Source organism: Gossypium raimondii, chromosome 3 (genome assembly GCF_025698545.1).
Source record: "Gossypium raimondii isolate GPD5lz chromosome 3, ASM2569854v1, whole genome shotgun sequence".
NCBI classification, from domain to species: Eukaryota; Viridiplantae; Streptophyta; class Magnoliopsida; order Malvales; family Malvaceae; genus Gossypium; species Gossypium raimondii.
In genome coordinates, this window is record NC_068567.1 from 7395729 (window position 1) to 7412404 (window position 16676).

At 35.6% G+C, this 16676-nt stretch overlaps 1 protein-coding gene and 1 long non-coding RNA gene across 2 annotated transcripts in view; one reads left to right on the top strand and one right to left on the bottom strand.

Moving 5' to 3' along the window:
* The window catches only part of LOC105796935 (uncharacterized), a 51229-nt gene that overhangs the window by 25832 nt on the left and 8721 nt on the right, over positions 1 to 16676 (bottom strand). Inside the window, exons 16-33 of the mRNA XM_052628063.1 lie at positions 10722 to 10817; positions 10582 to 10649; positions 6181 to 6301; positions 5879 to 6103; positions 5524 to 5751; positions 5318 to 5427; positions 5066 to 5162; positions 4680 to 4778; positions 4455 to 4595; positions 4251 to 4319; positions 3000 to 3461; positions 2468 to 2914; positions 2247 to 2360; positions 1855 to 2039; positions 1601 to 1709; positions 1383 to 1526; positions 945 to 1220; positions 189 to 863 (exon numbers count right to left, since the gene is read on the bottom strand). Of these exons, the coding sequence (XP_052484023.1) occupies positions 189 to 863; positions 945 to 1220; positions 1383 to 1526; positions 1601 to 1709; positions 1855 to 2039; positions 2247 to 2360; positions 2468 to 2914; positions 3000 to 3461; positions 4251 to 4319; positions 4455 to 4595; positions 4680 to 4778; positions 5066 to 5162; positions 5318 to 5427; positions 5524 to 5751; positions 5879 to 6103; positions 6181 to 6301; positions 10582 to 10649; positions 10722 to 10817 (3666 nt within the window). The remainder of the gene's footprint in view (positions 1 to 188; positions 864 to 944; positions 1221 to 1382; positions 1527 to 1600; positions 1710 to 1854; positions 2040 to 2246; positions 2361 to 2467; positions 2915 to 2999; positions 3462 to 4250; positions 4320 to 4454; positions 4596 to 4679; positions 4779 to 5065; positions 5163 to 5317; positions 5428 to 5523; positions 5752 to 5878; positions 6104 to 6180; positions 6302 to 10581; positions 10650 to 10721; positions 10818 to 16676) is intronic.
* On the top strand, positions 6351 to 7174 carry LOC128039745 (uncharacterized). Its single transcript, XR_008194239.1, has 2 exons — positions 6351 to 6441; positions 6814 to 7174. It is a non-coding gene; the product is annotated as an uncharacterized LOC128039745 (long non-coding RNA).

The following is a 16676-nucleotide window of genomic DNA, read 5'->3' on the forward strand; positions in this document are numbered from 1 at the left end:
ATTTAGAAAAAGAATAAAAAGTGAAAAAGATAGCATATACAATCAAAAAATTTTAAAGAAAAATTAGATTTTCAATCATGAATGTCAAGTTTCTGATCAACACAAACATCAAAGATAAACTTTGCTCTTTAAAGAAAGTAGCTGAAAGATTTGACATAGTTAAATACAAAGTGAAGCAGCAGCAATACCTCAATTTTTACATTGACAAATCGCAACCTCTTACCACACCCAATGATCACAATAGGACAAAATTGTGCAGGGTGTGACTTCTTTGCTTCATTCTCGTCACTTAAGACAATAGTCTTTCCACAACCATCATATGTATACTCATCAATGCCATGGGTATCAGCAACCAACTGTCTACTCCGTGACAAGTGCACAACATCTTCATTCTGTTTATAAATACTACTAGAAAGTATGATGCTATTGTTTTTACTAATTGGATCATTCTTGGGGTTCATTGTTTCTTCCCTTCCAGTTATTGCCCCCAAAGATGGCACAAAAAACTCACCTAAAGCAAGAAGAAAGTCCGGTACAACAAGCACTCGAGGTTGCTGAAATCGAAGCACATATGTTTGGGATGACAATCGCCATCTACAATCTGTCAAGAACATTGTAGAAATTGGTACATCCAAGTCAATACCAGCTTCAGAGTTCGCTCTGCTAGAGCTGCTCTTGTTTAAGAAGCAAGGAAAGTTTCCAGTGGAAGCTTGTTTGGGCACGTCAGCAGATGATCCAAGCATGAGCCGCATTTCAGGCTTCGTATTGGCACGGATATCAAGAACCGAAAAAGTTGGAATAGTCACATAGAGATCTGTTTCTGACAATGAAGTCATCCGGTATGATACCCAGAGACCTTCTAGCTAAAAAAGCAAGAAAGAGTAAGAGTAAGTCAAGGCATACAACATTTAAAACAGTAATAATTAGTAAATATCAATACTCACAGCTATTCGAGCTAAAGGTGATTCCTCATGTATGCCGTTACACAACTCCAAAAGTGCATAATTGACTTCAACTGCTAGAATGGTTACACTACGAGATAGAAGCATCTGACTATTCAAGTTGACCTTATCAACCAATAGCCTCATTGTATCTTTAGAACCAGATTTGCTACCACGGAAACTTGGAGGGAGGCTAGGGGCTTCATTCAAATTCATAGTTATGCAATCCCGAATAACATCATATTCTTTATTAGACATTACACCATGCAAAAAACCAATCTGCAAACAACATCAAAAGGACTTAACTGAAGAATTATAAATAACTGCTAAAAAGGAAGGTGCTCTAATAAAGGGGAGCAGCCACTAAAACACACTAAAAAAAAGAAAAAGAAGAAAAGATTTAGTATAGAACACAAAAAGCATTTCAAGTTCAAAGATCACCTTAACTTCCAAAGAAAATGTTGGGACTTTTTTAAAAACATCCCTCAAACTTCGTCGAACATAAACATCAAGTCCTCTGCTTTCACGAATTAATGGTTTACCAATACAACCATCAATTCCCACAAACATGTTTACTCCAAGAAACTGCAAATTTAAGACGGTTATAATCATAGCTCAATAGTTAAATATGTGGTACTATATAATTACAAGCGATGTACCTCAGCATGAAGAATATCAAGACGAACAGCTGAAGGATCTTTTTCAGGAAATCCATGCCAACTTATTTTATTTCTGACCTTTAGAAGACCCACATCAAGTTGAACGAACCTGTCATATGGAAATACATTAGTAATGTTCACACTAAATAATAATACAAAAATCCTGGAGAGTTCAGTTTCTACTAAAAGGGACCAAAACAGTTAAGTGTTCTGTTCTACTTTGCAAGTCTAAGATAATGGAGAATTAAACATACTCATTGCTCGTTGAATTCCTAGGAACTATAATTATTGGAGTGTCAAATGTAAGATCCAGCTTCAAAGCAGCAGCCCCATCGATTTCAGATTTCTGAATTAACCACTCAAAATCGCCAACTTTATCAACAAGTTTTATTACTTCTTCTGTATGTGGGGTAGCAAGCTCCATGAAGTAAACTGTTATCTGCCAAACCAAGTTTCTTGAAATTTATAGACCAAATATGAAACATTGTGATAAAAACAAGATAAAGTAGAATAGTGTATGAATAAATGAGCACCTAAATTTTGACTATTTGTGAAAGTGAACTTCAATTCTTAAATGTTAAGGTTTAACCATAATAGGATGATGCTAATGCTAAAACTGCACTGTTTAAACTGTATCCCATCATACCTCTTGAACAAACCTATAAAGAAAAACAATTCGAACAGCAGAAAGTCGCCCACACAAGCGGTAATTGTACCCTTCATAATCATCATCTCCAGCACTGAAAGAATTAAATTTAAACTGGAAGAAGGAAAATGTGAAGTAAGCAAGCATGCATGAATACAATAAAAAGTAACCTAAATGACTCAAATGCTAATAAACATATATCAATGAGCAAAAAAATGTACCTTTATAAGGGATTCAACTCCTGGATTCCGTATATCACATAGCCAACCTAACCAATTATCTGTTCCAAGTGTCATATCCCGGAGTCTCATATTTCCCAATGTGCCTTCAATTGAGAGGGATGCTGGACGGACCTTAAGATCTAACAGGAAACTTTCTTGCACAAATATTGCCAGTTGAGATCCATCCTCCTTGTTAAGAAACACAGTGACACTATCAATATCCATGTTCAAATAAAATACGACACGAGCTTTATCGTATCCCAGCAACCCTTCAACACAACCACTTTCTTCAGCCTTTCCTTTGTCCATCTTATCCTTTGAAGTTCCATTTGCATCAGTAACACTTGTTTTATTACCGACAGAACCTAGGTCGAAGCCAAAACCAATCAAAGCAACAAGTGTGGGTCTGTTACAAAAAAATTCCAGCTTGGACATGCGAATACTCATCTGAAATAAACAAATTAGCCGCTAAATTAACATAAATTCAATCAATCAAACTGAACTGGATGTCAATGATGCTCATTCTATATACCTTTGAGTCTATACCATCATAAACGGGTGATCCAGAACCCTTCTTTGAGAAGGTAACAGATACAAAATCCAAATCGTCACCACCTTGAGCATCATAAAATATCTCTCCAGAAAGTCCCTTTCCTTGTGCCAGATCTTGTTCATCAATTAGAACTTCATCAGACTCGAATCTGTAGGCATCCACCATATCCATATGATGTGAAAGAGAATCAGAGTTAGTTGAAGATACAAATTCGGACAGAGCATCTTTAAAAGTATCATCATCATCTTGGTGCACCCCGGACATCTCATCTCCATTCAGATCACAAGTTTGATTAGATTCAAGTGAACTGTCATATTTCAGCACAGAGCAGGCTAAATAATGTGGATTGCCAAACAGACGACCTTGAAGCTCATCCTTAATTTTCAGTGAATGCAACTTTGTCTTAAGCACAAGCTCACTTGCTGAACTAATCATTTTAACCTGTTAAAAGATATTGCTGAATAGGTAATAGCAACATATAGAACAATTTGTAATGTACATGCACAAATATTCTATTTATTCGAGAACATTGAAATATAATTTGTAGAGCAGAAAAAGTACATCAGCATATTTATTGGAGAATGTTGAAAGAAATAACAAGCTACCTGGCTATTTGCCGTGGCCAAGATCTATTTTTAGGGCATACAGGAAATTAATGGTATTCAATTTACTTAAAACATCTAGTTAAGGTTATAGTGATTTCTGACCTGATTAACCTTGTATAGAAATCATATGAAAGTATCTTTTTTCTGATCCCATGAGTGGAATATGACAATGCATATAAGCACCTTATTAAGGACAATCTTCAACCATTAAGGGGGAAAATAACACTGATATCTAAGTGGGACTGAACCTGCAACCTCAACTTAAACAACTCTATCACAAGGTCTTTCACCTCTAAGACGATGGGATAAGACAGAATTTGCATATTTTTTTTTTTTGGCTTAAATAATATGTGTGACTGATTTATGAAGAAAACTTGTTTTACAAGATACATATCTCTATTCCAGAAGGCCAAAGGAACGGCCAAAAGAGCATATTCCTATTAGAAATTAGTGGAAAAAGGATAGATTAGAGCCCTTTTCAAGTCCTAAAATAAAGGAACAAATTCAAAAAGTTTAAGTTGGACTTGAGTTAAAATGTCTCAGCTCTAGTTTCTAATAACAATTCCACACTGGATTACTTTTACTGCCATAAAATAGCACCAAATAGCAAAAGAAAGTCATAAACCTTTCCGCCACTAGCAAGAAGCTCAATAATCAGTTGCTCTTCTAGTTTCTCAGCAACACCCTCGCCTGTCTGCAATATGATTGCTAATTCAGTAGATATAATAACAGTATTACAAAAAGACATTGGCTAATACCTAGAACTTAGTTCTGGTGAGAAGTCACCAATTAACCATCAGAGCATTTAAGAAATTGTACAACCACTAACCTCCCCATATATGCATAGCTTTGTCTCCACAACTGCCCCATTAATAACTAGATCAGCAGCTTTTGAATTTCTTGTTTGAGGATCATCAGATTCACTTATGCCATCAGTTGTTTCTCCAAGTATATCAACCAATGGAGGATCCTACAAGAATAAAAAGTCCAAGAAATAAGCACCTATAAGAAAAGAGAAAGCAAAGAACTAAAAGGAAAACTAATATCATCATACAGAAGCTTGGTATGTGGCTTGTATAAGTCCTCTCAACCAAGTCACCTTCTCTTCCTCCCCTTGGAATTCAATAACCCAGGTACCTGAAGACTCCAAAGCCTGGAAAAGATATTCATATTTTTCATAATGAAAGTGAACCAAAAATTAAGTCTATAAAGACATAAGATCCTAAAGCATAGGCATAATAGAATACTTTAACCCAGGTACCTAGTTTTATCAGTCAAAGCAATACACTTTCATACAGGTGTTTTAATTAAAATATTTCAAGAATTATAATAAACCAGGTACTTTGAGACAACCAAGTACAAATGAGAGATTTTTCCGGTTCAGTTTAATAAAACATCTAGTGAAAAACCATTTCTTTGCTCACAAGTTCAGTTGCTCACTTTCTGAGTGTCCATCCCTCTTGGGCTCACAGCAATACAAAATGGAGACCCACCAATATTTGTTGATGGAACCTCATGCACCTGTCTTCCAGCCATGCTGTAGGATTCCAAAATTAAAATTTAGATTAAAAGTTGCTAAAAATGCCATAATGCTATCAAATAAAATGGGAAAACCAATTGACTTTAAAAAAGATTGAGAAATAATAACCAACTAGCCAAGGAACAAATGCAAAAACAAGGAAAGCTACAAACCTCAAGTACCGCAGATGATTCTGGGATTTTTCAGAATCCAAAACATAAACATAATATCCAGACAGCACAATAAAACAGGGCTGCCATGAAGCAACAGAGTTTCCAATACCCTGAACCATCAAAGTCAATAATAGACAAAATCAGGTGCAAATAGAAGGCAAGTAGGAACCATATAACTAGGTTTTACAATGGAGTTAATGGCCAACCCGCCAAACTAGGATTTTAGCATCAGTAGCGAGATCTGAAACACTCCGGGGAGCCACTCCAACTTGGAAATCGACAACACCAGGCTGAACACAGGGATCCATAGCAAAGGACAATATGTTCAACAGTTCCATAAGTCTGCAGTATCTTGCAGGTGAAAAGTGAATGCCAAGATTTGGGACTTGCACAGACACACGTGTTGATGGGAAACTAGGGTGAGGAATCTTAATCTGCAATATGATACACAAGCATAACTTAAATAAGTTCTCATTTTAGAACTTCAATATGAAGCTTATCTAGTGATAGGTGTTGGTGTTACTTGATGCAAAAAAAAAAAAAAAAAGTGCACACACATACTTGATCCACAATTACTGCCATTCCACACCTATCAATAAGAGAATAGAAATTGTCAACCTTCTCCAACCTAGGAGACATCACCATTGATTGAACACTAGAATTTTCTTTCATCAAACTGCAGTCCTGGCAATCAGAACCACAATCTCTGAAAAAGGCAGCAATATCCCTTCCTGATATGTAGAAATGAGAATAGATATCCTGCCTCTGTTCATCAGACTGACTCTCCTGCCATGATGGTTAAATATGTAAGCAAAGAAAAGTAATTAATGGAAATTTGAGAGAAAATTAGCTAATACACATACCATGGTATGCAAAGTAAAATGACCAAAATCCAAAAGAAAATGGCTGTCACATTTGAAAGAGCTACGTGCCCTTAGAGGAATCCTAACTTTTGGAGCATCAAGATCAATGTCCAGAGCAAATCTGAGAAACCAAGCAGAAAAGTAAATAATCTTTAGAAAGTGTCATGGGTTTTCTCTGTACTTAAAACACGGCAAAAGAAGCAAGAAAGAATGAACATTAAAATCCAGTGTTGCAATAGTTACCCGAAGTTATTTAGCAAGGTAACAATCAATACTAACATTTATGAATTTTATGCTCCACTCTGAAACATAAATTCGATAACTTACTCTTCACTACAATAATTGACAAAAATTACGAAAAAGTGTTCCTACGTCTTCATGTTTGAAAGTGTTATAGATTCTTAGGCTTAATTCTAGGATTTTATTTTATTTTCTTCCCTTATTTAGGCTATATAGACTTGTATATAAATATGCTAACTCCAGAGATGAATACAAGTAATCTTTCATCAGTCTACTCTTGTATATGTTCTCTTATTTGCTTCCGTTAACATGGTATCAAAGCTAGCCCACTCGATATTTTGAACTCGTGTTTCATCAGCCTAAAATGCGATACATTTGGGATTCTTTTTGAAGGTCTTGATAGTGGGTATGCACCGCTGGCACACGGAGGAGCGCGGGGTCTCCTTGGTGGTTTTAGAAATTTCGGTGACGAGAAGAGTCACGTGTGAAGCACACGCGCCACCACAAAGGTTGCGCTCCAATGTCATGCGCCGGCACATGTGGCACCGCTGGTCACTAGATTTTGGATCCGACACCGACTTTTGGTTCAGACCCAATCCTAGTGGTCGAAAGTCTGATTGAGGATGATTTCGAGGATGTTTTGGGTTTTGAACTGTTTTGGCACTATACGGGTACTGTTCACAATTGGGAACTATTCGGGTATTGTTTTGGCACTGTTTCAATACTATTTAGGTACTGTTTTGGAACTGTTTCAGTACTGTTTTGGGCTCTTCTTCTCAATTTTTTTTTTTTTTTGTGCTGAAATTAGTTAAGAAGATTGATTAATAGTTTGTAATCTTCTTTTTGTTAGATTTGTTGGTTCTTGTCATATCATGAGTCACTTTGCTTCCTTTGTAGATTTAGGTAAATCAAATACATATTTTATTTTTTCTTTATCCAAATGAATTATTAATTCAGGAGCTATAGATCATATGATAGGTAATTCTAACATTTTCTCTAACTTTCAATCACATGATTTACCTTCTCCTATTACTATTACTAATAGATCCACCTATTGTTGATTTTGGAAGTATTAATCTAAGTTCATCTATCATCTTATCGTCGATATTAAATTTACCTAACCTTGTCTTTAATTTAATCTTTTGTCACTAAGTTTGATTTAAAATCCTTAAAATGTGTATTTTTGGAATATTCTTGCCTTCAAAAGGGTATGGGTGTTACAATTCAGACCTCAACAAATACTTGATGTCTATTGATGTTGCATTCTAAGAACAAATAACATTCTTTTCAGAAGAGACGCCTTCAAATCTTTCGAAACAAGAGGAGGAAAATGATTGTTAATTTACACTATTACTAATCAACAAAGAAATTCTAATTTTCCAACTCCTACTTTGACAAGGCCACCGATCACTCAAGTTTATTCCAAACGAAAAAAGACTCATGATATCTTATACCAATGCCTTCATCATCAGATCCAACCCTATACCAGTGTCTTCATCGTCTAATCCAACTCCAAGTGACTTTGACCTTCTCATTCCTCGTAAAAGTAAACATCAATGTGTCCATCCTATTTCTAATTTTGTTTCATATAACCATTTTTCTACTTTTTGCTTTTTAATTGCATTCTTAGATTTCATTTCTATTCCTAAGATAGTTTGAGAGGTTGAGTCATCCTGGTTGGCATGATGCAATGTTCGAGAAAATCCATGCATTAAACAAAAATGGTACTCGGAACCTAGTGGATTTACCTGTTGATAAACAACTATTGGTTGCAAATAGGTATTTACTTTTAAGGTTAATCCAGATGGCTCAGTGGCTAGACATAAAGCTAGATTAGTTGCAAAAGGATATGCTCAAACTTATGGAGTGGATTATTCAAATATTTTCTCTCCTATGGCAAAATTCACCCCTATTCGTCTATTCATCCCACTAACCCCTTCTCATTATTAGCCTTTACACGAAATAGATATCAAGAAAGCATGGAGATCTCTAAGAAGAAATCTATATGGAGCAATCACCTGAGTTTATTACTCAGGGGAAGTATGGAAAGGACTGTCATCTAAAGAAATTCCTTTATGGATTAAAACAAAGCTCTCATGCCTGGTTTGGAAAATTCAGCGAGGTAGTTCAGTAGTTTTGATTGAAGAAAAGTGATTGCGATCATAAGGTGTTTTATAAACGATATGAGGCTAAAGTTATTCTTATTTTAGCATATGTTGATGATATATTATTACAGGAGATGATATAGGGATCTCTTCTCTAAAGTCTTTTTTGCATACCAGGTTCCACACGATAGACTTGGGGTCAATTGAAGAATTTTTTTGGGATAGGAATGACAAGAAGCAAGAAGGAAATTTGTCTCAGAGAAAGTATGTTCTTGATCTACTTGCAAAGAATGAAAAGTTGGTAGCGAAACTTTGTAATACTTCAATGGTTCCCAATGTGCATCTTACAAAAGATAATCCTAGGAGGTATAGGAGGATAGTTGGAAAATTAAACTACTGTACCCGTTTGGATATCGCTTTTGTTGTGAGTATTGTTAGCTAGTTTATGTTTGCACCCATAGTCAAACATTGGATAGCCCTAGAGCAGATTATAAGTTCCGAAGTTACTGGAAAGGAGCTCCTGGATGCGGCATATTATACAACAATCAAGGGCATACCAGTATCGAGTGTTTTGCAAATGTTGATTGGGTCAGATCTAATATGGATAGAAGGTCCATTACCGGTATTGTGTTTTTGTTGGAGGAAACTTAGGGTTAGTTTAACAATACTTCTAAGAAACACTTTTGGGACAAAAAGTGCTTTTGATAGAAGATCAAATTTTTTACTTCTGCGTTTGGCCAATTTTTGGCATTTGAAAAACACTTTTTCTCTCAAAAGCATTTTTTGTCCTGAAAGTGCTTCTTAGAAACATTGCTAAACTAGGCCTTAGTATCATGGAGCAAAAAACAAAATGTATCTTGATCTAGTGCAAAATTGGAATACAAGGCTATGGCACAATCCAAGTGTGAAATTATGTGAATACGACATCTATTAATTGAAATTGGGTTGGAGTACTTGTCACCAGTAAAGTTCTTGTGTGATAATCAAACAGCTCTTCATATTGTCTCAAATCTAGTTTATCATGAAAGAACTAAATACATCAATGTTGATTGTCACTTTATTCGAGAGAATTTTGGACAATTCAAACTCCATGGGTTATGTGAAGATAGGAGAACTTGCTGATTTGTTCACAGACACTAAATGGCAATCGAGTTGACTATCTAATTAACAAGCTAGGCATGATCAAATATCTATGTTCCAACTTGAGGGGGAGTGTTACAGATTCTTAGACTTAATTCTAGGATTTTATTTTATTTTCTTTCCTTATATATAGACTTGTAGATGAAAATGCCAACTCTGGAGATGAAATACAAGTAACTTTTCATCAGTCTACTCGTGTATATGTTCTCTTCTTTGCTTCCGTTAACAGAAAGAAAAATATACCAAAATTTAATCCAAACTCATCACAGAGGAAAAACAGCAAAGGTATGCAAAAAAAAAAAAAAAGGACAGCAACAGTTTAGCTTCCTTTTCATTAGCGGGGCTAGTTTACTATCCTTTTCTCTTTTGAACCTAAACTTACATATTCTTTTTTGTGTGTGTGTGTCAAGCTGTGAACTTACAGCGACGAGGACATCTTTCCACTTTAAATACCAAAAACTTTTCAGTAGATACCATGCAACATTGCAAAACCTTGCATCAGAGTTGATCTTCCCCTCAATCATATGAAATTTACATAACTTCATCTAAACTATGTAATGGACTACAATTTCTATAATAAGGCCAAGCTATCAATAACTTAGCTAATTTCATCTCATTGTCTCAATTTATGCCAATCAACAACTGACAGATGCCAATATTTATAGTCTTTCATCTATTACTCATCCACAGTTATGCATTCTTAATAAAAACCATTTCATAGACATGTTTCTTGAATTCAAGCCCTTTGCATCAGATTGCATTTGTTGCCTTATGCCCATTGTATGTCATCAAATTGACATGTCAAATGAGACACAAAACATAAACATAATATATCTTAATAAAAATGCAAAAATATTAAAATGATCAAACGTATGGAGATGAATAACACAAATAAAAGTAGAAACAAACATTTAACCTGCTTTGCTCCTCAAGCACTGTTTGAAACTGTTCATGTGCTCGACGAGTCACTTTTTCGATTTTCGTCTGCAATTGGTTTTAAATAAATATTAGCACAAAGGATCATAGAGGATATACTCATTCTATTAATGTCATTACCTGCAATTTAGTAGCAGTTTCCAATGTAACAGTTGGACTAACTGCATTACTCCTCTTCACAAACTCAAGAAAGCGATCAAAACTTTCCTTCAAAACCTTTAAAGCCATAATAATTTATTAAACCCTATCTACTTACAGATGATAAAACTAAGTAAACGAGGATAGAGCAAGTAAACAAAGGCCCACTTACCAAATGCATTTACAATTATAGTGTAGATAATGCATTATCTCAAAACGCATCAATTTGCTTAATTACTAGGACGAGACAAAACACCATAAAATAAACATCAAAGGGGGCAAACATAAAATGAAACAAATTTAGCCACCCCAAGCTCATATCTTAAACTAAAAGGAAACAATCTCAATTTTAAAGTGTTGAGAATATTTGATTATTTGATAGCATTGAATAGCAAATCTTTAGATATTACAGCAGATTTTTATAGATAGTAATTAGAGATTTTCTTTTCTTAATTGATTTGATGCTTCATGTATATATAGTTGTACATATTTCTAAGAAATACATACTTTTGAAAGAGTGTTTCCTCAATACATTAGAGTATTTATCTCTAATTTCATCATGGTATCAGTTCTTTTATCCGGTTTTTGGGATTTTTTCTGATTTTAAAATTTGTTCCAAAAACCCTAGAAACAAAAAAAATTATACTTTCCACCCTAGCCTTATTTTTTTCTCTCACCGCCCCTACCATTGGAGTCAGAATCCACTTGCCGGAAAAACCCCAGACTCCGGTAACCAGAAAACCTGCATGTAGGCCTCACGCACCATTGCAAGCTTCTGCAGCTTCATTTCACGTGCCGTGCGTGGACTTCACCTGCTACCGCCGTATTTTTTCTAATGCCATCGCTATGCTCTCTACTCCCTTCTGATCAATTTTTTGGCTAAATTTTTTTGGGATCTCTTTTGTATTCTTTTTTGGTGTTTTCTTTCCCCTGATTTTTCAAGCAATTTTTTTTTTTTTGGTATTAGTTGTTTTTCCAGTCTTATGTCTAAGGACGAGAAGCTCGTGATTCGAACCGATAATCCCTCGTTGTAAATTAGTCTTGTGAAACTTGATGGACATAATTACCTTACTTGGTCAAGGTCTTGCTTGTTGTTTATCAAGGCTCGTGGCTTGCAAGGATACATCACCGATACAACATTGAAACCTGAACTCATTGATTCAACATTTAGTCAGTTGGATTCAACGAACTCTCTTGTTATGACATGGCTTATCAACTCTATGCAACCCAATCTTTTCAAAATTTATTTTCTACTTGATACTACGAAAAAAATTTGGAATACTACTGCTCTCACCTACTCTTGTGTTAGGAATGATGTGCAAATTTTTTAGATTCGTAATAAGGTCCATGATACAAAACAGGGGGAGCTAACGATTTCTCAACATTTTGCTGAATTAAATGGGTTGTGGTAATTATCAAGATTTTCAGGCATCTTGTACCAATGATGCTGAAAAATTTTAGAATATGGTGGAAAACGAGCACATTTTTTATTTCTTTGCTGGGTTGAATACTGACTATTATCAGATTCAGGTCCAAGTTCTTGGCAAAACTTCATTCCCTTCTCTTCATGAGGCATACTCCTATGTACAACAGGAAGAGAGTCGTCGTGTTGTTATGCTCTATAATCCACCTCTTGAGAAAGTTGGTCTCATTGCTAACCACGATGGTTCATCGAGTGGTAAGTCTGACAATGATCACTTGACGTGTGACTACTGTGGTCAGCCTCGACACATTAAAGATTCGTGCTGAAAGTTGCATGGTCGCCCCACTCGAGGTTTTAGTCGAAAACTACGGGGTAATTCTCAGCCTCAAGCACATTTGTCAAACTCCGTGACTATAGTGGACAAGTCCACTTCTGTTGGGAGTTTTACCTTGGATGAGATTCAACATCTCTGACGCCTGTTGTCTCAATTAGACTCTACCTCAATTGTCAAGTTTAATCATGCAAAATCAAGTACTATTTTAAATGCCCCATCTACTTTGGAATCTTAGATTATTGATTCCGGTGTGAATAGACATATGACAGGGTCAAACAAAAGCTTATTCAACTATACTACTTATCCATCTAAAGATAATGTACAATTCGATGGCTCCCTTACCTCCGTCTCTAGAACAGGTTCTATTGTTTGTACTCTCAATCTCACTTTATCCTCTGTCTTCCATGTTCCTAAATTCCCGGTTAACCTCTTGTCTATTAGTACTATCACTAAAGTCTTAAATTGTAAACTTGAATTCTTTCCCGATCACTGTGTCTTTCAGGACCTCCAAACAAGGAAGACGATTGGTAGTGGTAGATTGTGTGATGACTTATATCTTCTAAAACAACTGTCCACTATGTCCCAAGCCTTATTTGGAGAAACTAAAGATGTCAACCAGGAGATAATTTAGTGGCATAGGTGATTAGGACATCCATCATTTATTGTTCTTGCCAAGATGTTTCCTACTTTATTTTCGAGAACTCAGTTAGACTCTTTAGTTTATGATGCCTATGAGTTTGCTAAGCATACAAGAAATAATTATCATTTACGTAATAATAGTACTGTTTCTTTTGAGATTATTCATTCGGATGTTTGGGACCCTACTCGCCTTACTTCGTTATTTGGTAATTGTTGGTTTGTTACATTTATTGATTGTTGCATTCGAATGACATGGGTTTTTTATTATTAAAGTCCAAAAGTGATCTTTTCTCGTGTTTCTGTTCTTTCCATAAATTGATTGCTACTCAGTTTGATGCTAAGGTTAAGATTTTGCAAATTGATAATGGAACCGAGTATAACTTAAATGATTATTTAGAATCATATGGGATTTTGTATCAGACCAATTGTCCAGGTACAAGTGCTCAGAATGGTGTTGTTGAAAGAAAAAGTCGACATCTTTTGGAGGTTGCTAGATCACTTATGTTCACTATGAACCTCCCAAAGCCTTATTGGGGGATGCGATTTTGGTTGTTGCTTATCTTATCAATTGAATGCCTCTTCGGGTCCTTGATTTTTAAAGTCCCATTGAAACCTTACAGGGCAAGATGGATTACCTAGTTTCATCGAAAGTCTTTGGTTGTGTTTGCTTCGTTCATTTTCGACATGGGAGCAAACTGGATACTCGAGCAAGCAAATGTGTTTTCATTGGATGCTCTCCCACACAGAAAGGTTACAAATGTTATCATCTGCCATCTAGAAAGTATTATGTAAGTATAGATATAATATTTCGTAAGGATGAACCCTACCTTTCTTCATCACAACCATCTCTTCAAGAGGGTTATTGAAAATGAAGAGATGACACCATGTTCTGTTACCCTTTCGAGGGATAATTTAATTTCAGCAAAGACTTGATCCATAGCTCTATATTTTGCCTCATCACCTGATCGAGCAACCACACTTTGATTCTTGCTTCTCCAAGTGATTAAGTTTCCTCCCACAAGTGTGCAATATCCAGACGTAGACTTTCTGTCATCCAGAGATCCAACCCAATCTGCATTTGTAAAGGCTTATATCTGCATATGCTATGTCAGGTTCAGTGTGTGAGAGATAAATTAGTCTATCAACTAGTCTTTGATATCTCTCTTTATCCACCGACTCCCCTATTCTAACTTGCAACTTATGATTGCTTTCCATAGGTGATTTTATAGGCTTGCATCCCATCATACTCGTCTCAGTCAAGAGATCTAGGATATATTTTCTCTAAGAGGAAGATTCCTTTCTTTGATCTGGCAACTTCAATTACCAGAAAATATTGTAACTTTCCTAGATTTTGATTTCAAATTCTTGAGTCAAACACTGTTTCAGTGAGCCATTTCTTTCTTATCGTCTCCTATCATCACTATGTCATCAACATATACAAGAAAAAAAATGATCTTACCCTTGTGATCTTTCATAAAAAAAAAGGTATGATCAGTATTGCTCTGTTGATAACCAAAAGTGACTATAGCTTTGCGGAATCTGTCAAACCATGCTCTAGGAGATTGTTTTAGTCCATACAAGACTTTCTTCAATCTACATACTTTCACATGCGTTTTTTTATTATCAAATCCAAGAGAAAATTATATATACACTTCCTCTTCCAGGTCTTCATGTATGGATGCATTCTTCACATCAAACTGTTGTAAGTTCTAGTCAGGGTTGGTTGCACAAGAAAATAGAAGTCTGATTGTGTTCATTTTGGCAACAGGGGAAAACGTCTCTTAATAATCCACTCTATAAGTTTGAGTGAAGCCTTTAGCAACCAATTTAGCTTTGAATCTTTCAATCGAACCATCAGACTTGTGTTTCACAATAAACACCCATTTGCAGCCCACCAAGTTCTTGTCTATTGGAGGAGTAACCAGCTCCCAAATCTCATTCTTTGCCAGTGCTTTCATTTCTTCAACCATGGTTTTTTCCACTTGGGATCTTCAAATGCTTTATGTCAATCTTATGGAATAGACACAGAAGACAAAGACAAGGCAAATGCTCAATAGGGAGGGGACAATGAGGCATAAGAGATAAAGTTAGACATAGGGTGTCTCGTACAGGATCTAACACCTTTTCTTTGGGCATTAGGCTTATTTAAATCATTTGAAAGATAGGAAAGTAAGGGTAACTCACCAAAAAAGAAAGATTCTTGGCACATAGTCGGTTGCATGATGGCGTCTTTTATTCTAATCCTTCTCTAATACTTCATTAAATCTGGTTTGTCCAAACGCTTAACAATCTCCTTTTGAATAGTAGTCTCTCCCTGAACAGTAGCTCCCTCTTGAACAATGGTGTTGTCTGGCATAAGTTTTTCAATAGTTACTTAGTTAGGTATCACTTATTCTCTCTCATTGGTCTCCCCCTGAAAAGGTGATTGAGTTGTACCATAATAGGGCTCAGTTTCTCTGAATGTAACATTCATACTAACGAAAGTTCATCGTGAAGGATGATGAAAACACTTGTATCCTATCTGTGTTAGAGAATATCCAATGAACACACATTTAAGGATGACGAACACACATTGAGTTGTACCATAAAGGAGTATTACTTCTATTATTTCTTAAATGATAAGAATTTTTAGTGTGTTTAGCAAACTCACAAGCTTCATAAAACAATGAATCAAACCAAGTCTTTGAAAATAAATTATGATATAACTTTTCCATAACAAAAAATGATGGGTGTTCTAACCGCCTATGTCACTGTATTATTTCTTGATTGATAACCTTATTGCCTCAAAAAAAAAAATTGAACAAAGCCACTACTACCCTCCAACATATATAAGTCATCATGCAATCTACCACGGCCAATCTTCCTCCCTATTTGAAGAACCTGGAATACACAATGACCAAGGAAAAATTCAATTTTGTAGTTTAATGTATTTGTGATGGCACTAACAAATAAAAGGTTAACTAGAAAAATGAGGAACATGTAGTACAGAGGATAGTTTAATATTGGGTGTATAGTTGACAGAACCTTATTCAGTTAGAAGAGTAAAAGACCCATCGGCTATCTTAACACTATCTTTTGTTTGACTTGGGGAGTAGTTTAAAAAACTTTTGAGGAACTTGTCATGTGTCTATTCGCGCCAGAATCAATAATCCATGAATTAGTATTATTGTGAGCATTAAAGGCAATACATGACTTAACAAAATTGGATGTTGGGTTCAAGGAAGAGTCAAGTCCGGACAAGAGAGAGATGTCGAATTTCATCCAAAGAAAATATTTCAGTGGATGCAGTTTCTGTAGATGACTCTGTAGCCTCAGACAAGTTTGCTCAACCCTGATTTGACTTATTTTGTTTTCCTCCATGGCCTCTGGTGCGTCAACCATGTAATTTCCAGCACTTTTCCCTAGTATGTCATGGCTTCCCTCAATAATCACATTGTAGATTATCTTTATCAATGTTATCATCTTTGTTTGGTTCTTGAGAAGCACTAGTGATCAACCCAGCCTTCTCAGTTGATGTTGTATAAAGCATAATACTCTTCTA